Genomic DNA, 21,910 nt, shown 5'->3' with positions numbered 1-21,910 from the left:
AGGATTCCTGGGGCTGCTGAAGACCCCCAGGGTGTTCTCGGGTGTCACTTCCTGAAAACATTCCGACAGCCACATTCGGCACAGACAACAGCAGCACAACCAATTCGCAAAACCTGTATTTCTTTAATCAGAGAATTACGGGCCACAAATTCCAAACGAGAAAAATCAGAAGGCGGAGGGTTGGTGGGCGAGGTGGGAAAGGAGGCACGCGCTGCTCACTATCCTCCCCTCTGGCCCATACTCCACAGCCCTTCCCAGGAACCCGGATGGACCCGAAGAGCCTGAGAAGGCAGAGGGAGGAGGTGCAGATGTGGGGCCGTTTCCCCCCCCACCTCCAAGGTCAAGCTACTGGACAAAGAAGCACTTGAGGCAATAAATATTAGGGGTAGGGGGTGAATGGGGGGGAAACAAAGCAAGGGACCCACTCAGGCGCCCATCGTCCTGGCCGGCTGGCGGGGGGAGGGGTGTCCAAGGGAAGTAGAGCTGAAACCAGAGCTGGAAGTCCCTTTGCGTGGAATCTTTTATTCCCCATAGCGTGATGGGGGTCAGGCTGATGCCTTTTGGGCCGGGGGGTCTCAGAGCTTGAAGATTTCGTCCTCCTGGTCCAGCAGAGCATCGGCACGGGCGATCCGGGTGAGGGGCACGGGGCCGAGGACTGCCCGCTGCTGGGTCTGGGGTGAAGGCTCGCCCTGGTAGGAGCCGGAGGAGGAAGGTGTGGGGTTCATTCCTGATGTCTCCCCCAAAATCCTGCAGGGGGAGGACGGAAGAGAGAGAGAGAGGGAGGGGGTGACGCCAGGTGCCAGTGGGTGCCAGGGAAAACAAGCATCTTGCCTTGCCCAGTTTCTTTGCCTGGCATTTCATGAAAGCGCCCTTTAGCCGCAACGGATGAATTCGAGCGAAACAGACGTTGAGCCTCCAGAGCGAGGGGCAGTCTACCACCAAGCCAATCCACCCACCCATCTACGTTTCCTGGCTGTGTTAACATCCATTAGTAGCCTTATTTGATGCCACCTGTATTTATTGTATTTTGTACCATCTTGGTTGTTTCAATAGTTTTTAAGCTGTAGAAATTAGACAAATATAGAAAATAAAAATGAACATTCATTTTTATGGGTTGGGAGGGAAATAGAGGAAGCTGTTAACATTTCCCCATCAGCAGTTTAAGAGTCTGCAACTATCTTCTTGTTACATGGGCGTCTTTTGTAAGAATTTAAAACACAAACTTCCCTCGAATACAAAGCCGTTTAGAGCAAGGGCGCCCCCTGGTGGACAACACAGAGGCCGGAAGAACATTTAGTCAGGTTGAATTAAAGGTGAGTTTTACTAACATGGTCTCCAGAATATTAATATCCTGCCGGCCTGGAATTACCTGGTGGTGCCCCATCCACGCCTGACTCAGGTCTTAACTGTTTTTTTTAAGGTAGCGAACATAATAAAAAGTTTTTCCTCTCTCAAGCAAACACTTCCACACTTCTGCCTCCATCCCGAGAAAAAAAAAAGTCAAGTTATTCATTCCCAAACGCAGCTTGGCTCATTTGCGCCGAGCTACCTAAAACAGCGCTCCCTGCAAGCAGCTGGGCCAGCACTGCCTGCATGTAGACCCCCCCCCCCCACACTGTTAATCGTCTGCTCCTTGCAACCCCCCCCCCTCACCTGCTCTCTCCTTCTCGCAGCTTCTTGGCGGCTGCTTGCTTGGACCGTCGGATCTCGGAATCCAGTTTGAAGAGAAAATCGGCAGCCGAGAGGTCGTGTTTGGGGACTGAGCCCCCCGAAGAGCCGTTCTTCCGGGGCTGCTTCTGCTTTTTGGTCGACTCGGGCAGGACAGCCTCCCGCTGCCCTTCCTCTTCCTCCTCATCCTCAAAGTTCAGTCCGTTGGAAAAAGCTTTCGGTTTGGTGGGGATCAAGAGCGTCTTTTTGAGGAAGATGGAGTCGTTGGTGTACAGCCGGTTGGCCCTCTTGATCTGCTCCGTCTGGAAAAGGAAGGAAGAAGGATGCAACGCAGAAGGAGGACAAAGCAAGGGGCTAGTCCTCATTCGGTCAAAAAAACAACACCGCCCTGAGCAGACACAACATCCCCTTGGTCCTCTCTGTGCCAAATTTTAAATTCGAATTGTAGATCCCAGGGTCCGTTGGCTGATTTTAGGGGCAATGTTTTTGGAGACATTCTGCACAGGCAGAGCCTCTGACCTTGCGGTGCTGGGCTGCCTGCTGTGGCTTATGGGAGTTGTGGCTAAAACAAAACTGAACTTCCCTGCAGATTGGGGGGGGGTCTGGTTTAGAAGAGGAAATACCCAGTTCCGAAGGCCTTAACAGGAGATGGGATCAGATCAGTGGTGAAATCCAGCAGGTTCTGGAGAACCGGTAGCGGAAATTTTGAGCAGTTCAGAGAACCGGCAAATACCATCACTGGCTGGCCCCAGAATGGGGTGGGAATGGGGATTTTGCAGTATCCTTCTCCTGCCACGCCCACCGAGCCGGTAGTAAAAGACATTTGGATTTCTCCACTGGATCAGGTGCCCTTGCAAGAACGGAGCTTCCACAGGGAGAGGCCGTCTATCTTAGAGGGGGGAGGGGTTGGTGGTGCTCTGACCGCCTCTTGCAGATTCGATGAGCTCCCCTTCCGGAAACACACTCTGTGCATGCTCAGAGGCTGCTGCCTTTTCCAACCCAGCCCGGGGAGGGGACACGCACCCGTCCCACCCCACCGCACGCTCACCGTCACCCCGTACATGACGGCCAGGCCCTGCAAGGTGTCTCCGGGGCGCAGCTGGTGCTCCAGCCGCCGTTCGCGCACCGGCGAGCTGACCAGGCTGCCGTAAGACCGCGCCCGGCTCCCCCGCAGCAGCCCGGCGGCCCCCGGAGACCCCTGGCCGGAGGGGGAGGCCATCCCGCCGCCCGCGAGGCTCGCCCCGAGGAGGGAAGGAAGCTGCTGCCCCGCTGCTGCCGCCGCCCACCGCCCGCCCGGGGCATCTCAGCAGGCGCCCCCCGCCAGGGCCGGCAGAAGGCGGGCGAGCGGCCCCATGGAGACCCCCGAGATCGCGGCTGCTGCCCCGCTGCTGCCGCCGCCCACCGCCCGCCCGGGGCATCTCAGCAGGCGCCCCCCGCCAGGGCCGGCAGAAGGCGGGCGAGCGGCCCCATGGAGACCCCCGAGATCGCGGCTGCTGCGCTCCGGCGGTCAGTTGAACAGAAGCCCCGCCCCGGCCCCGCCCTCTCGGCCGGTGGATCGCCCGCAAAGGCTGCTGGGAGTTGTGGTCCTGGCCCTTCCCCTCCCCCCAGCCTCCCCCACCCCTTCTTTCAAATAATAGAATTTTTTTATTGGCCAAGTGTGATTGGACACGCAAGGAATTTGTCTTCGGTGCATAGGCTCTCAGTGTACATAAAAGGAAAGATACGTTCATCAAGGTACAAGACTTGCAACACTTAATGATAGTCATAGGGTGCAAATTTAAGACTTAATAAGTTTCCCTATTTTAAAATTCCCCCCCCCGACGTCGTTCCTGGTTGCTTTGCCCATTGACGTGCCTGGCCGCCCCAGTTGCTTCTCCCCCCGCCCCTCGTCTGGGGTGCAGAAAACAAACTACATAGCCCATGCTGCCCCTCTGGCAAAGCCGTCCTAGAAGGAAGGGCTCCTCTTTTTTTTTTCTCCTCCCCCTCCCCATCCGAATGGAGGAGCTTTTTCTCATTGCAATGGGAGGGTGGGGGAAAAGGCCCCTTCCTCGGGACAATAAGAGATAATTTCACGATTTTTTCTATTATGATGGATAATTTTGCAAGATTTTCCGGGCTCTGCTTTTGCAGCAAACAAAACTTCCCGCGGGGCCTGCTGGGAAATGGAGTCTCTCGCCTGCAGGTCGCAGAGAAAAGTAGGCCGGAGCGCCCCCTGCCGGTCCGCCGGGAGTCGCGTCCTGATTGGCGGAGAGGGAAAAGGGCTCGGCCGGCCCGCTGCCTGCTGGGCAATGTAGTCCGGTCGTCCCTCCAGCCAGGAAGCCCTTGCCTGTCCGGGCGGGGGGCAGCGGTGGGGCGAGCGGGTGGGTTTTTTTGGGGCGGGGGAGCATGTCCTTCAAGCGGGAGGGCGACGACCCCAGCCAGCTGCAGGTGCTCAAGGTGAGGAAGGGGCATCTGGGGCATGGCGGGGGTCTTCTGCCCGGGGTCCCCCCGTCCTTTGCTCGCAGCTCTTCGCTGCTCGGTGTCCAGGCAGTGCCGGAGCACGTGCAGAGTGCCGGCCAGCGCAGATTGCCCGTTAAGGGTTGCCAGTCGTCGACAGCCAGAAGTTGGGGATTGTAGTCCAGCATCCAAGGCGGCCACCATTCGGGTGGGGTGGGGGGCTCGCCCCCTTCCTTTCACAGACACACACAGGCTTCCTCCCTCCCTGGAGCACGACAACAGCCACCGGGTCTCCCTCGCTGGGTTGTTGTAGGAAGCGCTTCACACATGGAGAGGTGCCCTGTGATCGCCCCCCCCCCGTGCTTCTGCAAACAACCTGACCTGTTGGATTTCTGCCTTTTTTGCTCCCTGTGCAGAAACGGAGGGTGGCAGAGCTTCTGGCCAATTATATTCCCGAGGACGAAGCCTTGTTGCTGCGCGATGGCAGGTGAGGTCTGGCTGGCTCGGCCCCGAGTGCTGATCCTGAGCCTGCTGTGTACACCAGGCGTGTAGGGTGTGAGCAAAGCTTGCCTTTCCCCCCCCCCCTCCCTTTTTTAGGTATTCCTGCACCGTTTGCTTCCAAAGGCCGGTTTTTGATACTCTGGACATGCTCACGATTCACCGTTCTGGAAAGAAACATTTAGCCAGTAAGTCCTGCCAGGATCCTCCCGGGCTCGGGGCTTCAGCTAATTTCAGTATCTCCCTCAGCTTTGCAACCAGGGTAAACACCTAACCCTGGCTCTGAACTCGGTGAGGCTCTCTGCCAAATCAGTTTGCATGCCTTTACAAGCCACAGAGAGCTTAGTCCCATTTTACAGACTGAGGCCCTGAGATTTTGCTTCCAGTCCAGGTGGCTTAAAAGACCGGCTGCTGAGCACGTTTTTTGACCCTCTCCATCACAGGTTTGCAGAAGTTTTACGGGAAGAAACGCTCCCTCGAGAACGAAATTCAGAAGCGTCGGCATCAGGCGTACGTGGACGCGGAAGAAAATGGCGCCCAGGTAGATCCCGCAGAGTGCATTTCTTTAAAAATAAGTCCTTATTCTGAAATAAATGCTTAGCATGGAGGGAGCCTTAGAGTCGCCGCTGAGAACTTAGTTGGTTAAATTAAAAACCCTCCAGATTCTGGCTTTGTTTTCTAGGTGGCTCAGGGACCGGCGCCATTGCTTGCCCAAACGCGGAGGATTACCCAGAATGCATTGCTGAAAACCGTGCCCTACAACAGCTGCTGCCGCCCCAAAAGGTGAGACCCACCTCTGGAAAGGGCCAACCGCTGTTTCTCTGCTTTCTATGCCAGGAAAGTCACTTAATATGAACATCTGGATCTCCGCGGTTTCTGATTTGGTGCAGGAATGAGGCTGCTGCCGGCAGTTCAGGGGCGAGTGCCGGCTTCAGAGCAGCGGAAATGCCAGTGATGCCCAAACCCTCCGGTTCTGACTCGGTGGACGAAGAGAGGCAAGTTGAAGAGGAAGCGAGCCCCTCTGCCCGTTTGTCCGGCTGTGGACACGCAACAGCAGGTCAGAAGCTGTTTTGAGATCTTGTAAGTAAGCCCAGACACAAAATGGGCAGGGAAGGGAGGTCCACCTCGCAGGGAGCATAAACCCTAATCCTGGGAAAGGACCAGAGTTAGCCAGGGAAGTGTCGAGGACAGGAAGAGGGAACGTGGGACGTGAATCTTGTTTAGGTCCAAGAACCATTTGTGCATGAAAGGTGGCTTAAACGTGGCTTATTGTTTTATATCTGCCCAGAGTCTCTGGAAACCAGATGGGGCAGGGGTGAAATGTAAAATTTGTTACTACCGGTTCTGTGGGCGTGGCTTAGTGGGGGGGGGTAATGTGCCTGGGTGGGCGTGGTCAACTTTTTTTTTTTACTTTTAAAAGCATTTTTTCTACAACCTCTTCGGCCAAAGAGGTTGTGGAAAAAATGCTTTTAAAAGGCTCTGATGATCCCAGCTGAACCGGGCGATCATCAGAGGCTTTTTCTTACTTTTAAAAGCATTTTTTCAGCCAAAGAAAAAATGCTTTTAAAAGTAAAAAAAGAAACCCTCTGATGATCGCATGGCTCAGCTGGGCATGGACGGGGGCGGGCAGGGATTTTTGCTACTGGTTCTCCGAATTACCCGCCACCATCGCTACCCGATCGGGCAATCTAGTCCGAACCGGGAGCATTTCACCCCTGAGATGGGGGCAAATACATTTCATGACAAATAAATAAACAAACTCCACTTGGCTCCACCTGCACAACAAATGGCCTTTGCAATCCACAGGGGGGTCCTGCGTGAGCAAAGCTCAGTCATTTTCACCGTTGTTCTTTCTCGCAGAGACTCGGGAGAAAAAGGCTGCCCGACAAAGAAAGAGGCGCACAACCCGGAAATCGTCCGAGCCCAACGATCCGGAGAAGAGACGCACCTTGGAGCATTACCTGAAGCTGAAAAGGTAAGGGCAGGGAAGAGGCCCTGGGGGAGGGGCCTTATGCGTTATTCTGGAGTCTCCTTCCTCAGCTCAAATGTTCTTTTCTTGCAGTTCAGGGTGGATTCAAGACGGGTCGGGCAAATGGGTCAAAGATGAGAACGTTGAGTTCGATTCGGACGAGGAGGAGCCCCCAACGCTGCCCCCATCCTGATGGCGGATGGAAAATGCCCCCACCCCACCCCGCCGTACTTTGGAAGTGTGTGAAGAACATCCTGGAAATCTGGAATGAAAGAGCACAACTCTCAGAAAAAGCACTTTTGGCCCGAACACTGTGACCTTCGTGCATTGAAAGCATCCTTTTTGCCACCTTTGTGTTTTGTCTTTTACTCGTACAGTTTTTGGCGTTTATTTGTCTTTGGTTGCAGTTTGCATTTTGTTTCCCTGGGTGCATTTCTGACAATGCCTTCGTTTCAGTTGGTTGGAAAGTTTCCAAGCAGTTTCTGAGCAAGGGAGCGGCTGGAGAAGAAAAGCCCCCAAGACAACTTTAAAGTAAATAAAAATAGAATTTAGGGGAACTGCTGCGGAGAAAGAGCTGGCCTTCTCCCTCAGCTGCTCTTTCTTATTTACGTCGCGCAGAACCACGAAGATGGGAAATCTGATTTTTCTATTTTGGAAAGTGAAAAGGAACCAACTGGTTTAGATTCCTTGTCTGAGTGGTTTAGGTCTGAAAATTTGGAAACTCGGTGCCAGTTTAATACAGTTCGAATTCCCATTTGTTTTTTTCCGCTCATAATCTACATTTGGGTGCCCGCGGATGGAGCAGTTTTAAATGCAGTTTTGTTGGTTCCTTTCTTCACATTGTAAAAGCTGTTGCTTGCATGCTCCCTGCAGGCAAGGATTTGTACCGTCCTTGGGAATTTCAGAGACCTGCGACTCCCCTTCCTCCTCCTCCTCCTCCTCCTCCTCCTCCTCCTCCTCCTCCTCAGGCGGCCATTCCAGGATCCTTGCAACCCGACCCCCTGGTTCTCCCATTTCGCCTGCTGTGTCTCAAGGACGGGCTGGGGGTTGCGCCCAGCAACACCTGCTTGGGATAATTCTCCCCCGTGGCAGCTTCTTCGGACAGCGGACAGCCTTGGTCTTCTCTGGTTTCAGGCAGGGACGGAGGCCCTGGGCCACCGGAAGCCAAGCCAGCCGAGAGGAAAACCAAGGCGAGTTGGATCCTGTTCTGGTCCTGCCTGCCCTCCCCCCCCCACTGACTGTTTCTTATTTCTCTTGCCCCCACCCCCACCCCAGGTTGCCTAGATAGGTCTGACCCTCCCCAAATCTTTGAGCCATTTCTTGTCCCCAGCAAAGGAATCCGATGAAGCTTCCCCCCCACCCCAGTGCTTAAATGTTCAATAATCCCTCTTCATCTCTGAAGGGTCTCAGCTGCCTTTCCTGTGGACTGGAGAACCAAGCCCCTCCCTCCTTCCACCCCAGGCCCCTTTATTTATGGAAAAGACGTCCCCCCCCCAAGTCTACGGTCAAAATTCCTGCCTACCAAGTACAGGTAGTCCTTGACTTACAATAATTCATTTAGTGACCATTTGAAGTTATATTTTGAGCTCAGTTGTGGCCGTAAGTCGACCACCTGTAATTAAGAGCCTTAACTGCCTCGGGAAGATCACAGACGCCTGAGTGGCAGAACGGAAGCCAGTTGGGAAGAAGAAAAGACAGGTCATCCCTGGGGAGGGAGGGGAGGGGTAGCATCCTTCGGATCTCTTTTATTTACAGAGGTATTTAAAAGACGGGGGGGCCCTCGGAGGTGAAGGGAGGAAAAAAAACCTGAGTTGGGCACGTGAGACCCAGAATGGCTCTTGGGCCGCTTTGGAGTTATAGCCATGGGGAGATGCCTGAGCCATGAAAGTCGCTTCCGGGATGATGGATTGTACCCCCAATTTATGTCTTCTTCTGTTTGCGTCCTGCAAAAGGAAAAAAAAAAAGATGAAAAGGAAGAGGGCTGAGCAAATGACCACTCCCCCCCCCCCACTGATCCAGCTCCTCCCTCCTTCCCTCCCTCCCTCCCCTTCCTTCTCATCCTTCCCTTCCCCTCCCTCCCTCCCTTCTTCGCTTCCCTCCCCCATCCTCTCCTCTATCCTCCACTCCTCCCTCCCCTTTCTCATCCTTCCTTTCCGCTCCCTCCCTCCGTTCTTCGCTTCCCTAACCCATCTTTTTCTTCCCTTCCCTTTCTCATCTTCTCCCCTATCCTCCATTTCCCCGTTTCCCTCCCTCCCTCCCTTTCTCTTTCTTGCACCCCATTGCTCCTTCCTCCCTCCTTCCCTTCCTCATCCATTTCTTCTCTCCCCTCCTCTTCCCTGCATTGCTCCTTCTCCCTCTCTTTCTCCACTCTCGGCCAACCTACGCAGTTCATTGTTCCTGGTGATGGCGATGGAGGCTCGGGCTCTCGGGCCCTGCTGCGTGAAGTGGTACCCAAACCGGGTGATGGAGGTGCAGTTCTCCAGCATGGCAGCCATCTCCATCTCCACCGAGTCGCCCAGCCGCTGGCGCTGCAAGGAGGGAGGGGAAACAGTGTCAGGTGGAAACTTGGGAGGGTGTCTAAAATGTCATTGTTCCACAGTTGGGGAAATGCAGGATCCCTAAGTCTGGCTCGATGGTGTTGGACACTTCTTAACCGTGTCAACTTTAAGCTGGGTGGACTTCAACTCCCAGAATTCCCCAGCCAGCAACTTTGGGAGTTGTAGTCCACCAGCTTAAAGTTGAGGGCCCCTCACCTGGTTGTCCACCTTCAGTTCGGCCAAGGTGCTGTTTCCCTTCATGGCTTTGATGACCTCCATCATCCCTGCGCTGGTGATGAAGTTGGACTCGATGCTGAGGCTCTGGAGGGTCTTGTTCTCCTTTAGCATCTCGGCCACCGCCTGGATAGGAAAAGGGGTCGGAGGAGGAGAGAATCACGGGGGTGGGAATTAAAGCCCAAGGGCAGCCAGGCTCAACGGCCACTGGGTGCCGATCCCTGGAAGAGGATTTTGGAGCTTACGTGGGCCACTGGATCGTTGCTTCTGGTGGCCACTAAGCTGAGCTTCTTCACGTGGGTGTTTGTTTTCATCGCTTCGCAGATCTCCTTCAGGGTCTGGATGGGGATGTCCTGCACGACAGAAGAGAGGAAACGACCATTTTTGTTGAGGTCACACCTTGGATGGCCACGTTTTTCCTCTGCCCTCCTCATCGGCCTTTCCTTTTAGGCCACTTCTTCCTTTCCAGATTCTTAACTTGAAGCTGCTGGCAAGGAAAAATTGTGACACACACCCCCCCTCACAGGTGTGGGGTGTGAACGACAACCTCCGTGTTCACAATATGGGCTCCTGCTTTCTTGTAGTCTTCGACTTACGACCTCCATTGGAGTCGGAACGTCTGTCAGAAGTCATTGCGGTCGTAATTGGGATCAGATTTGCAGCCGTTTTGACAAGGGTTGTTAATCCAGCTCCCCAACGGGAAAAAAAACCCTCACAAATCGTGCTCCTGTGACCACAGGACGCGGCAACTGGTCGTAAAGGTGAGACAGTGCCAAGCACCTGAATTGTGATCTGATAACCGCAGAGTGGAGCAACGGTTATTAAGTGTGAGTACAGGCCATTAAGTTAATTTTTGCAGGGCAGTCATAACTTGGAATTGTTGTTCGACAAACAGCCGTAGATCAAGGACTAAGAACAGGATAATCCCAGGATAAGACCATTTTTTAAATCCATTTTTTTTACTACTGGTTCTGGGGGCGTGGCTTTGTGGGCATGGCAGGGGAAGGATACTGCAAAACGTCCATTCCAACCCCACTCCAGGGGAAGGATACTGCAAAATGTCCATTCCCACCCCACTCTGAGGCCAGCCAGAGGTGTTATTTTCCGGTTCTCAAAATTTCTGCTACCGGTTCTCCAGAACCTGTCAGAACCTGCTGGATTTCATCCCTGATTGGACCATTCCACGTCTCCCTGGTCAATTCACTATGGGGTAATCTTGTGGGTTTGGCACTCACTCACCTGGATGTTATTCAGGTTCACCTCTTCCAGGTCTCTGTCGTTGCTACGGACTTTCGCTAGGGTTTCTTCGACGTTGGTGGGGTTAGGGGGCTCATCCGGGACCGGCTTGTACTTGTCTGGCTGGACGACACCTGTGCAGAAGAGGATTGGGGGGTTGGGGGGAGAAAGAGGTCTGGCTAACCCTCTTCTTACATCTTGGTGTTGCCCTCAAGTCTTAATCTTTGGCTGAGAAGCGAGATGGAAGCCAACAGAAGCTCCTAGTCTGAAGACCACCCTCTTCTGTCCCCTCCCCCAGGTTGTCCCCCCCTTGGCAGGGGATGATGAGCTGTGTAGTGAACGATACAGTGTTCAGCCAACTGGTAAATTGGGTAGGGGGATCTATTCAGTCAAATTGGGTAGGGGCATCTTTTGAATCAAGAGAATTGGGTTGGTCTCCTCGAAGCCCCTCCGTTGACAGGGAATCAAATGATCTCTACCTGCCCAAACTGTTTTAAATGCGCCTTGTAACAACACGGTAGGAAAATATTAATTTCCCACCAGCCGAAGTGTTCTTTCTCTCGTTCTTTCACCTCTGCAGCTGAGGCAGGGGAAGGCGTGGCTGTCACTAGGACTAGAAACTTGACGGGAAAGCGACTCCTCTCTTAAGTGTTTCACTGCCCTGAAACCCAACCCTACCCACTCACTGTTGATGCCTTCGGTGCTGGTGATGTTGCCGCTGCAGATGGCATCGTAATATTGCTTGTTGCTCATCAGGGTGTACATGCCCAGGATGGCTGCAAGGAGGCAGAAGGAAAACAAGCCCAGTTGCATCCAGGTTCAAAAAATAACCAGGTTTGCTGCAAAATCAGGCACGCTCTGGCCCGGCCGAGCCTGGCCTGGCACAGTTGCTAAAGCTGAGCGAGCGACGGGGCTGGCAGAGTGCCAGGCAGGGACTAAAAGGAGAAAGGCTGCTGCCCTATCGGCTTACACCTGTCAAGGGACAGACTTTCTTGCTGAGTATTGATGTGGGGCAGGCCGCTGACCCCCCTCCTCCCCTCCCCCCATTTCTCTGCCACTGGCTGGGCCAGGCGAGGCTGCAAAATGTGGAGGGATTGATCTCCTGTGGTATTTGCTACAAAGAAGCTGCATCCCAAAAACCAAACCTTGAAGCTTTTTTTGTGTGTGTGTGTGCGTGCATTGATCCAAAGCGGGATTGGGCCCTGCCTGCAACAGCGGCAGCAAAGGGCGGTTCGCAGCCAACTGCCCCTGGATAGGGAGGCTCCATGGGGGCCCTGGATGCGCCTCGCTGTTTGGCACCTGTTGGCCTCCTTCTTACCTGCGATGTCGCACATTTCAGCATCGGTGGCATTGGCCAGAGCTTCTTCCAGTTCGGGCTCCAGGATCACGTCCTCTTCTTTGATGACTTCTTTCTTCTGAACTTTTGGGATGAAAGGCTTCCCTGTGGACAGAGAGACAGAAAAGGGTGAGAAACGGAAGAGAAAAGGAGGATGCAAAGAAATTGAAGTCAGTTGTAGTGCGGTGGGGGACTCATGCGGGGTTCGAACAGGCAGCCTCCTTCATAAGCAACTAGAACTGCAGAAAAAACAATGGCTACCAACCTGCCTTCCATTGAGGACCTGTATACTGCACGAATCAAAAAGAGGGCTGGGAAAATATTTACAGACCCCTCACATCCTGGACATAAACTGTTTCAACTCCTACCCTCAAAACGACGCTATAGAGCACTGCACACCAGAACAACTAGACACAAGAACAGTTTTTTCCCGAATGCCATCACTCTGCTGAACAAATTATTCCCTCAACACTGTCAAACTATTCACTAAATCTGCACTATTATTAATCTTCTCATCATTCTTATCACCCATCTCCTCCCACTTATGTTTGATTATAATTTTGTTGCTTGTATCCTTACGATTTATATTGATATTGATTTTTTCCTGATTGCTTATTTGTAGCTTATGGCTATCATTAAGTGTTGTACCTTATGATTCTTGATGAACGTATCTTTTCTTTTATGTACATTGAGAGCCTATGCACCAAGACAAATTCCTTGTGTGTCCAATCACACTTGGCCAATAAAAAATTCTATTCTATATTCTATTAGAGCTCACAAAATTCTTTCCTTCCTTGCTTCCTTCTTCCCTCCCTCCCTCCCTCCCTCCCTCCCTCCTTCTATCCTTCCTTCCTTCCTTCTTTCCTTTTCCTTCTTCTCTCCCTCTATCCTTTCCTTCCTTCCTTCTTTCCTTCCTTCCTTCTTCCCTCCCTCCCTCCCCTCTAAGAATAGAGGGGATTTTCCTTGGTTTTTCTGCTTTGGTTGGGGCTGGCTCTCTCCTTCCCCCTCTGGGTCCTGAAACCCCCTGGGGAGGGAAGGAGGGACCCCAGGCGTCACCCAAGCCTTGCCAGCATGGACAGTGGAGGCCAGGTGGGCAGTGCGGCCCTTGCCTTTCTTCTCCCCCGTGAAGGGCACCAGGTCTTCCCGCTCCTTCGCTTCCATCGCCTGCTTCTCCAGGTGCTGCATCAGGGCGTCTCGGTCCAGGGGCCCCGTGGGGTCCTTCTTCGTCTGGTCCCGTTGCCGGAGCCCAGCCGGGAGCATCATATTCTAGGAAGCAGAGCAGACATCAGGGTACCAAGGATGGCCAGAGCAAAACCTCCTTCAATGCCCTGTAAAAACCCACCAGGAGCATTGTGGGGGGGGGGGCACACTACTGTCCCCTGGCGCAGGAGTCTAAATAGTGCTTAAAAGGGGGGCAGGATGATGGGCTTGGGGATGGGTTAATCTTTTAAGCAGTGATAAAAATGTGCCAAATGAACGAATGAATTTATTTTATTGATAACATTTATCACTCCCCCAATCTTATCATAGGGCTGTGATGGCGAACCTATGGCACATGAGCTCAGCTCTGGCGTGCATGCCAGCTGATTTTCACCGGAAATAGGGAAACAGATTGTTTCCAGCCTCCGGAGGGCTTGTGGGGTGGGTGGGGAAGGCCCATTTTTTGCTCTCCCCAGGCTCCTAGAAAGGATCTGGAACCTAGGGAGGGTGAAAAACGGGCCCACCGTGCCATTGAGTGCCAAAAGTGGGGGTCGCGCGTGCATGTGAGGTGGGGGCATAAAATTATGGTTGTGGGCACACACACACACACACGACCCCCCCGCAGTCCCCCCGCTTTTGGCACGCGATGGCAAAAAGGCTAGCCATCACTGCCCTAGGGTAAGTCACAACTAAATAAGTCACAACTTTCTGATTCTCCCCAAAAGATGGCACAATTTTGCTACTTTGGGCAGGACTGCCGTCTTCCCAATCTCTCAACGGAAGAGGCTCCAAGTCCGTTTGATTTGGAGCGTTTCAGAGTGAAATCCAGAGTTTGGCAGAGTCCTCCCTCCCCCCCCCACCCCGCCCCGGTTGCCCCTGATCTCACTTCTGGATCCATTTCCTGCAGCTCCATATCGAGCTGGTCCAGCTCCTCCGGGGAGAGTTCCTTGAGGAGTTTGTCTTCATCGATATCTCGGTATTTCTCCAGCTCTTGTCGGTAGGAAGTCGTCATGGTGAGGGTAGCCAAGAGGCAGTTGGCGGAGGGTCTTTCCTGTAAGAAAACCCAGCCAGGCCGGGGGTGGGGGGTGGGGGTGGGGGGTAGAGCTGTAGCTTATGGGTAGCCCAAAGAACGTGCTGCAAACATGCTTACCGAGCAACAGGGGGCACTATTAGTGGATGGGTCAGCAGAACTCCCTGCCTCATGATTGTCGGAATGCTCTTATCATCTTAATCTCGCCAGCTGTGCCGCCTGGAATTTGGGGGACAGCTGGATGAATCTTGCATGGGAGGCGGGGGGCGTTGATGCCTTCCTTTGCAGATTCCCTCATTGTTTCGAGGATCAATGGAAGAGGCACTTAGCAGCAGCTTCCAGAGTTTCGTCAGCCGCTGAGCTGTCTTGGCCTTTTGGGTTGGCCAGCTGTTGATGGCGGGCAGGAAGGAGAAGGGTGTTGAATGAGCTATGGGACCAGCTGACTCTGCTCCCACCCGGTTTACGGCCCCAGATTCAGTTCCTCCGAGGCCTCCTTTTATGCCTCGAGAAATCTAAGACGAGCAGCGATTGCTGTGGTTTTAGCCAGAGCTCCCTGCACATGGAAATCTAAGCATTCATAAAGATGTCTCGGCCAGGCACTGACTCCCCCCCACCCCCCACTCCGGTGCTGTAGCCAGATTTGAGGTCCACCGGTAGGAGGGGACGAACCACATCTGGATGCCCCCCCCCCGCTTTTTAGGCATCTTCACAACTTTTCCAACACTTTGTCCCAAGTTGTGAAGTTGCAAACCATCTCTTTGTGTGTCAGCCGGCTGCCAATCAGTCAATTCCTATTGCAACTAAGGGATCCAGTCGATCCCAAAGAGTGGAACCTGCACAACTTTTGGGAACAAGCTAGGTGGAGGGGGGGAAAATCCCACCCACCCACCCACCCAACTCCCCACGAAACAAGTGAATTTGCCATGGGAGAAACAAGTTTAGCAAATGTCCCCGTTTCAGGCCTTCCCCCCTCCTCTTTCTTCACATGTCACCCAGGCCAGCAGGTAGAAATTTGAGCTGGAGGGTTGAACTTCTGCCTTGGCCGCTGGTGACCTACAAGAAGCCGCTGGGACTGGATCCCCTTTTTCTCTTTGGCAATGGAGGGATCACCAACCAGGATCCCTTTGCTTACGTTTCCTGTCTGCGGTTTCTGCTTTGCTCCATCTTCAAGAAAGTTGCCCAAAATATTTTGTGTATTTTGCCCACACACACATACACTCAGGGAAGGAAAACCTGCATTTGTCCAGTATGAGGGAAGCTGGACATTTCAAGGACTTATGGAAGATCAGATTTGGGGGGTGTTATGTTTTTTATTGGTGCCATTTTAGAGGGAATTCATCTAATAATCAATCTCTTTGGATGATTTTAGCCTTATGGGGCGGGGGGAGAGGAGGGAAGTGGCTTCTTTTGTGCAGGCAAGCCACTTTGTCCAGGAGCCGAAAGCAGCTGTAAGCTCAGAGGCACTCTTATTCCTGAATGGCACATTTATTTCCAGACCCCTGTTTTGCTCCCCACCTCCGGGTCTCATCCCCACATAAACTCCCCTGTGGACCAGAGCATTTTTCTCTCCGGGGCTAAACTAGCTCAAAGCAAAACTCCCACCCTCCAGACGTCGGGCTCTCTGTCCTGCTCACCCACCCACCCGTTCCCCAAATCTTTGGCCCCAGAGGACCCTCCTGGCCTGGAGTAGCCCCCCCCCCGCGCGCTCCATCACGGGTGTGGCCAGGTAGCGGGACGCCAAGCCCAGATCAAAGCGAGCTTGTTTATTTCTCCGGTTTCCGACTCGCAAAGGAGCCTTGGCGCTGAATTCGCACCCGGAGGAGCATCGGCGGGAGTCTCGGACTGACCCCCGCCGGCCTGGGAGATGGAAACCGCCGCCCCCCCTCCCGCAGAAGCGAGCCTGCTGAAGCCGGACGACCCCCGCCCTGCCCTGCCCTGCCCTGCCCAGGTGCGCCCAGGTGCGGCGAGAAGCGCGGAGCGGCGGGAGGGCTCCGGATGCTTACCTTGGTCAGCGGCAGCCTCTGCCTGGCCCCCGCCGGCCCCCCCGGCGCTGTGCATCCAGCGGGCGGCCAATGGCGAGGCGGCCGAGGGGAGGGTGAGCTCAGCGCTTTTTTATTTTAGCCTGGCAGAAGGGCGGGGGGGGGGATCGCCCGGCAGGCTCGCTTATCAATCACTCCGCAGCCGCCCTGCGGAGCCCCGCCGGCCTCCAGTGGCCGCGGGGGGGAATGACCGGCTCCGGAGGGAGAGGCTGCCTGCCTTCCTGCCTTCCTTCCCCCCCCCCACCCTCTCTCTTTCCTTCCTTCTTCCTTCCTTTCCTTCCTGCCCTCCCTTTTTCCTTTCTTCACTTCCTCTTTCCTCTCTCCTTTTCCTTCCTTCCTCTCCCTTTCTCCTTCCTCCTTTTCCTTCCTTCCTCTCCCTTTCTCCTTCCTCCTTTTCCTTCCTTCCTTCCTCTCCCTTTCTCCTTCTTTCCATGTCTCCTTCTCTTCCATCCATGGTGGTAAAGTGCTTAAAAATCTTTGCTTGCTTTAATTCGCACCCCCATTCCCATACAGGTCAGTCAAAGAAAAAGACACTCTGCAAATATGACCAATAATCATCCTGCTCCCAAGTGATGATAGAGGTAAACTGCCTCTGAACCCGGAGTCTCACCAAGCCTCCATGGTTTTGCTCAGAGCAGAAGAGCCCCCCCCCATCAAAACAGCCCCCAGCCTGTCTAAATCAGTACTTTTCCTTCTTCATTGGCCAAGAGAGGCTTCCAGCAGATTTCCTGGCTGGGACACAACAGCCCTCGCTTGCGGTCTGCCTTTAGTTTTCAGATACACTGCCCCTGACCTTGGAGGTTCTGCGGGGCATCCTGCAGCCCCGGACAGGGTTACGCTTTCTGGCCGGGCTGTTTCCCACAGGCGTGCGAGCGAAGAAGTGTTGAAATAAGGCTGCCATTCCAGCTAATCAAGTTCTACCATTAATATTTCTGATAAAACTTTTATATTCCTCCATTCGCCAATGGGATTATTGGGAGATTTAACCTCTGCTGACATGATTTGATCAGCAAATGTGGAAATCTCAGTTTGAAACTCCTCCCTGTTCAGGAGCTTTCTCACATCCCGAAATCTCTGCGCTGGGACCTAAACATGACCTTTCTCCGCCTGATCTTCAGGAAAATATTCCTAAAGCTGATCAAGGCTTCCCCTGACCGAGGCAACCCAGGACAGGAATGCTGGCAGAGCGATCTATTCCAGCTTTGATGGGGTCAGTTTAATTAAGAATCAGGACTTACTATGAAGCTATGCATTTATCATTTTTATTTTTTTTTAAAAAAAGAAATACTAGCAAACGAATATCGAGCCATGGCTGGGATTACCGCTTTTCCTGCCCTGATCCAGCCTGGAAGATTTGAGGGCGGCAGAATTTCCCAGCAGAGTGAAGGAGCCACTCTCTACAACAGTCCCATATGGGACACAAAAAAAGGACAGAAAATAAATAACTTGAGAGTCACAACGGAAACAAAAATCTAACCAGAAACAAGAAACTAACAGAAATAAAAATCATGAGATGTTTTAGGAAAGAATCAGAATTATGCACAATCGTGAAGGAGCTGGCACTAAGCTATTGTGGCTCATGTCCGGTTTGTTAGCGACAGATCGGAAACTCTGCCTGTGCTCAGGCGCCGTTCCACCATCAGGATAACGTAGCGAATCGGAAAGGAATAAACTGGGAATAAAAGGAAATATTAAGCTTCCACCATAGACTGAGATTGCAGATGGGGTGTGGTTGGGGGTTGGGGTTCAGCTGCAGTCCCCTCTTGAACTGGTCAGAAACTGACTAAATCCACCCCCACCCCAAAAGTCAAGAAAGCTGTCAATGCTGGTCTGCCACGATTTTGGTGCCAAATGACCTATGGTGGAAACGGGGAGGCCACCTGGCCTTCAGGTGGCCGGCACGCTCTGCTTGATGATGATTTTCTGCCTGGTGGGCCGGACGCCGGGGTCGGGCATGGGGGAGCCAGCCGCCAGGGCAGCCGAGGCGCCAGCGCTGGGCAGTCCGTGGGCGGTGATGTACTTCTTGTAAGCCTCCCGGATGATCTTGAAGGAGCGGATGTTGGAGTAGGGGATGTCGGTGACGGGGTCGCGGTAGATGGCGGTCTTGTGGGTGACGGGGCAGACCTCCTTGACGGGCAGCTTGGGGGGCGGGGCTCTGGGGAAGACGCGCTCGAAGGTCTCGTCGTCGCTGAAGGTGATGAAGGTGCGGGAACATTTTGCGGCGGGTGCGGCGGCCGAGGGGGTCTCCAGAAGACCCTCCTGCTCTAACCTAAGAGACGGAGAAGGAAGCAGAGGTCAGTTCTCAGACCCTGGTCAGGCTGGCGAAATGGCCTTTGGGGCAGGACCCACAACGGCAGCCGGGTGTCCTAAATGCCATTGTGGTAGAGATAATCCTCGACTTACGACCGCAACTGAGGCCAAAATGTATGTTGGTAAGTCCTGGGCAAAGCTGCTGCTCTCCGCCCCCTGCCCAGCGAGCATGAGGGAAGGGGGCACTTACCCCTCCACGTCCACGTTCTCCTCCTTGTAGCCCAGGTCGGAGATGAGGGGCATCGTCCCTGAATAGTAGCGGATGGTGGGCCCTGTGCACTTCCGCTTCTTCTGTACCTGCCTCTTCTTATCCGCTTCCAAGCGTTCATAGGTCTCTGCAAGAGAGAGGCAAGCTCTGAGGGAGGGGCTCAGCGGCATGGGAAGGGCTCCCACCTTTGACCCCCTCCCCCATCAGTCGTGTCCCACTCCTCCGCTGACGGCCGGGTCAGGGAAATCCGAATCAGGCTTGCCTCTGCAGCTCTGCCAAAGTCCTAGCAAAGTTCTCAAGGCAGGCAGGAGACCAGAAAGTGACTTCAGCAAGATAAGTTCGACTTTGCCTGACTCAGAGAATGCCAGAAAGCAGGTCCTTTATATAGGCCATGGGGTGTGGCTCCATGACTCAGCACTTATCCAGGCCTGCCCCTCCCTTCCTTCTGACGCCGCCGCCTATCAATTCTTCTGAAGCGAGGGTCACTCCAGTCAGCAGCTGTTGGCAATTGAACTCCCTCAGGCTCACATGCTGTGGGGGAGGGGGAGGGGTCTAGTTGCTCCGTTTGCCTGGGCATGGAGCCAGGGCTGGGGCCGGGAGGTGCTTCCTCCTCCTCAGCCTGTCTGGGCATGGAGCCAGGGCTGGGGCCGGGAGGCATACTAGGACATTCCTCAGCGTTCGGAAGCAGATAAGAAGGCCCCGGCTGTGGTGAGAGCGGGCAAGACACATCACCATTCAGCAAACCTCTGGCCCCAAATCCTGGAATCCTTCCTACTTTCCTGTGAGAATAGAGGCCTTCCTTTTTTCAAAATGGATTATTTCTGCTCCATTTGTCCCAGAGACCAACAACGTTCATTACGCCGACCAACGCGTTCCATAAAATATGACGAGGGGACGTAGATTAAAACCCCTCGAAACAGGCCAATAATTGAGAGCTGCTCGAAAAAGCGCTTCTGTCTTCCTCAATGTGGACTAGCTGCTTTGGCAAGCGAATTGGCCCGGCTTACCCAGAGAGCGCAGGTTGAGCTCCTCGGTGATCTTGGCCTCCCTCAGGAGTTCTTCCTGGGTCAGGGGTCTGTCGTAGCTGGGGCCGCCCCCCTTCTTGCGCCTGGACTGCACCTGGCGCTCCTGGAGGCGTAGAAACGTCTGGCGGGTGTGTTCGGTAGTCGACTGGCGCATGTATTTCCGGCCTGCAGGGTGGTGGGAGGAAGAAGAGGAGCTGGGAGGCCGAGCAAGGGGGCTTCGGGTCAGGCTTGGGAGAGAAGGAAGCATCACACAGACACACAAACACACACAGAGACACACACAGAGCTGCCCCCTCCCTCCAGGGACACTCACTGTCCACCGTGTCTTCCAGTTCTGCAGGTGCTGATCTTTCCTCTCGGGTCTTCTGCGAGCTGCTGGCCGGAACATCAGGCTTCTTCAGCCTCAGGCTTTTGAGGGGTTCCTGCAAAAGGTTCAGACTCACTCAGTGGCACGTTGCTAAGTGGGTGGAAAAGTCTTTAGGGGCCTGGAAGAATAGGATCCGCTCTTCCTGAGAAAGAAGAGCCACTAAGATGATTAAAGGCCTGGGGGCAAAAACATGGTTGCAGGAACTGGACTTGGCCAGTCTAGAGAAAAGGAGAACTAGGGGAAACATGATAGCAGTCTTCCAGTATCTGAGGGGCTGCCCCAAAGAAGAGGGAGTCAAGTTGTTCTCCAAAGCACCTAAAGGATCAACGGATGGAAACTTATCAAGGAGAGAAGCAACCTGGAACTAAGGAGAAACTTCATGACTGTGAGAACAATTAATCAGTGGAACAACTTGCCACCAGAAGTTGTGGGTGCTCCATCACTGGAGGTTTTTAAATGGCATAGGGTCTCCTGCTTGAGCAGCGGGTTGGACTAGAGGACCTCCAAGGTCCCTTCCGGCTCTATTCTGATTGAAACGGGGCCGCTTTGGGGCTGGCGCTGCCCAGACGCCACCAATGCTGCCGCCCAGCAGGGACTCTCACCTTGTAGGCCTTGGTGACCACCCTCCTCTTCCTCTTGGGCACCGAGTCGTCCTGGTCGCTGCTGGGCTCGTCCCCTTCGTCGATGTCGAAGTCGGAGTCCACTTCGTCCTCGCTGTCCGACTGGTCCCCCTTGTACTCGTCGTCGCCCGATTCCTGCCAGAAGATTTCAGACTCCAGAGCTCCATCCTTCCTTTGGACTACAATACCCATCTCCCAGGAAGATGGATAGGGTAACCCCGCATCTCCCGAGAGGGGAAAGGCTGCAAGATCTCTCACAAGAAAGCCCATCCTTCCCACCCTGAAACCGAGACGGGGAGGATGGGTATGGGAATCAAGGGCGGCCCGGGGGCGACCGGTTGGGGACGCGGGCCCTGGAGGAATTCTTAGCCCCGCCCCCTGCCTTTATTCCAGCCAATCCCGCCCGAGCCCCGCCTCCTCCGTCCTGGCCCCGCCCCCCCCCCCGCGGTCCTCCGCCGCCGACCTCGGTGAAGCCCCCGTAGGTGGTCTGGTAGAACTCGTCCTCCTCCTCGGCCTCCAGCAGCCCCGAGAGCCGGTTCCCCGCCGTCCGCCGTGGCGCTCGCCCGCCGGCCAGGCCCGACGAAGACCCGGAGGCCGACGAGCCCGCCGCTCCCGCCGCCGCCATCATGCCGCCGCCGCCTCCTCCTCCTCCTGCGCTCGATCCATGCGCTCGGCTCGCCACTGCGGCGCCTGCGGGGGCGGAAGCGCTGAGCCGGGCGGCCAGGCGCGACAAGTCGAGCGCCGATGCGGCGATCGGGGAATGAGCCAAGCGAGCGCCCATGGAGGCGGGGGCGCCCTCGCAGCAGCCAGCCCGGCTCCTCCGGCCTCCTTTTAAGGCGGGAGAGCGGGCGGCTTCCAGCCTTGGCTTGGCGGCCCCCGGGAATAGGTAGGGGGAGGGCTGCTCCAGGTAGACTGCTGCTGGACCTGGAGGCTCCATTGGAGTCCTGGGCTGATTTATGAGTCCACGGCCGGGGCTGCAAGTAGCGCTGCGTCTCAACCCCCCCCTTTTTTTTCCCGGGCTGTCCGGGGTGGGTGGGTCGCAAGCCGTGCTGGGAATTTGCAACGATTAATGGGAGGGAAATAAAAAATCAAATCCTGCACTTTTTCCTTTAATGGCTGGTTAGGAGACTTTGGGTGTGGTTGTATTTTTAGGGGACAATTTATATATTGCATTTCAGCCTTGGGGGGGGGAGGGGA

The 21,910-nt window shown here is 54.5% G+C and overlaps 4 protein-coding genes across 4 annotated transcripts; 1 reads left to right on the top strand and 3 right to left on the bottom strand.

The window, feature by feature from the left end:
- Nucleotides 1-496: 496 nt before the first annotated feature.
- On the bottom strand, nucleotides 497-3,043 carry LYSMD1 (LysM domain containing 1). Its single transcript, XM_058159990.1, has 3 exons — nucleotides 2,717-3,043; nucleotides 1,654-1,970; nucleotides 497-747 (listed from the first exon to the last, which is right to left on the bottom strand). The coding sequence occupies exons 1-3, from the start codon at nucleotides 2,885-2,887 to the stop codon at nucleotides 576-578; spliced, it is 660 nt and encodes a 219-aa protein (XP_058015973.1). The 5' UTR covers nucleotides 2,888-3,043; the 3' UTR covers nucleotides 497-575.
- A 982-nt stretch (nucleotides 3,044-4,025) lies between these two features.
- SCNM1 (sodium channel modifier 1) lies at nucleotides 4,026-6,919 on the top strand. The gene is made up of 8 exons (XM_058159983.1): nucleotides 4,026-4,104; nucleotides 4,521-4,591; nucleotides 4,702-4,790; nucleotides 5,046-5,143; nucleotides 5,285-5,385; nucleotides 5,493-5,659; nucleotides 6,463-6,577; nucleotides 6,665-6,919. The coding sequence occupies exons 1-8, from the start codon at nucleotides 4,054-4,056 to the stop codon at nucleotides 6,762-6,764; spliced, it is 792 nt and encodes a 263-aa protein (XP_058015966.1). The 5' UTR covers nucleotides 4,026-4,053; the 3' UTR covers nucleotides 6,765-6,919.
- Nucleotides 6,920-8,296: 1,377 nt separating this feature from the next.
- Nucleotides 8,297-16,261, bottom strand: TMOD4 (tropomodulin 4). The gene is made up of 10 exons (XM_058159982.1): nucleotides 16,148-16,261; nucleotides 14,001-14,165; nucleotides 13,024-13,180; nucleotides 11,897-12,019; nucleotides 11,265-11,354; nucleotides 10,582-10,712; nucleotides 9,588-9,695; nucleotides 9,325-9,468; nucleotides 8,955-9,099; nucleotides 8,297-8,514 (listed from the first exon to the last, which is right to left on the bottom strand). The coding sequence occupies exons 2-10, from the start codon at nucleotides 14,124-14,126 to the stop codon at nucleotides 8,492-8,494; spliced, it is 1,047 nt and encodes a 348-aa protein (XP_058015965.1). The 5' UTR covers nucleotides 14,127-14,165; nucleotides 16,148-16,261; the 3' UTR covers nucleotides 8,297-8,491.
- Nucleotides 16,262-17,480: 1,219 nt separating this feature from the next.
- On the bottom strand, nucleotides 17,481-21,839 carry VPS72 (vacuolar protein sorting 72 homolog). The gene is made up of 6 exons (XM_058159975.1): nucleotides 21,177-21,839; nucleotides 20,696-20,848; nucleotides 20,040-20,148; nucleotides 19,709-19,891; nucleotides 18,684-18,828; nucleotides 17,481-18,452 (listed from the first exon to the last, which is right to left on the bottom strand). Exons 1-6 carry the CDS (start codon nucleotides 21,648-21,650, stop codon nucleotides 18,071-18,073), a joined length of 1,446 nt encoding a protein of 481 aa, XP_058015958.1. The 5' UTR covers nucleotides 21,651-21,839; the 3' UTR covers nucleotides 17,481-18,070.
- Between the last annotated feature and the right edge of the window lie 71 nt (nucleotides 21,840-21,910).

This window comes from Ahaetulla prasina, chromosome 17 (genome assembly GCF_028640845.1).
Source record: "Ahaetulla prasina isolate Xishuangbanna chromosome 17, ASM2864084v1, whole genome shotgun sequence".
Lineage (NCBI taxonomy): Eukaryota > Metazoa > Chordata > Lepidosauria > Squamata > Colubridae > Ahaetulla > Ahaetulla prasina.
The sequence above is the reverse complement of the archived record's forward strand: the minus strand, read 5'-3'. Positions and strand labels throughout refer to the sequence as shown.

Excerpts from the sequence above, each read along its gene's own strand:
- LYSMD1 (XM_058159990.1), bottom strand. The coding sequence starts at position 2,887 with ATGGCCTCCCCCTCCGGCCAGGGGTCTCCGGGGGCCGCCGGGCTGCTG. Across the intron at positions 1,971-2,716 it reads CCGTCATGTACGGGGTGACG|ACGGAGCAGATCAAGAGGGC; the intron begins GTGAGCGTGCGG and ends TTCCTTTTCCAG. Across the intron at positions 748-1,653 it reads CTGCGAGAAGGAGAGAGCAG|GATTTTGGGGGAGACATCAG; the intron begins GTGAGGGGGGGG and ends CTCCCCCTGCAG.
- TMOD4 (XM_058159982.1), bottom strand. The coding sequence starts at position 14,126 with ATGACGACTTCCTACCGACAAGAGCTGGAGAAATACCGAGATATCGAT. Across the intron at positions 13,181-14,000 it reads TGCAGGAAATGGATCCAGAA|AATATGATGCTCCCGGCTGG; the intron begins GTGAGATCAGGG and ends TCTGCTTCCTAG. Across the intron at positions 8,515-8,954 it reads CACCAGGAACAATGAACTGC|GACGCAAACAGAAGAAGACA; the intron begins GTAGGTTGGCCG and ends TTCCTTTTGCAG.
- SCNM1 (XM_058159983.1), top strand. The coding sequence starts at position 4,054 with ATGTCCTTCAAGCGGGAGGGCGACGACCCCAGCCAGCTGCAGGTGCTC. Across the intron at positions 4,592-4,701 it reads TTGTTGCTGCGCGATGGCAG|GTATTCCTGCACCGTTTGCT; the intron begins GTGAGGTCTGGC and ends TCCCTTTTTTAG. Across the intron at positions 6,578-6,664 it reads CATTACCTGAAGCTGAAAAG|TTCAGGGTGGATTCAAGACG; the intron begins GTAAGGGCAGGG and ends CTTTTCTTGCAG.
- VPS72 (XM_058159975.1), bottom strand. The coding sequence starts at position 21,650 with ATGGAGCCTCCAGGTCCAGCAGCAGTCTACCTGGAGCAGCCCTCCCCC. Across the intron at positions 18,829-19,708 it reads GCTCAACCTGCGCTCTCTGG|AGACCTATGAACGCTTGGAA; the intron begins GTAAGCCGGGCC and ends TCTCTCTTGCAG. Across the intron at positions 18,453-18,683 it reads GAGAACGTGGACGTGGAGGG|GTTAGAGCAGGAGGGTCTTC; the intron begins GTAAGTGCCCCC and ends TCCGTCTCTTAG.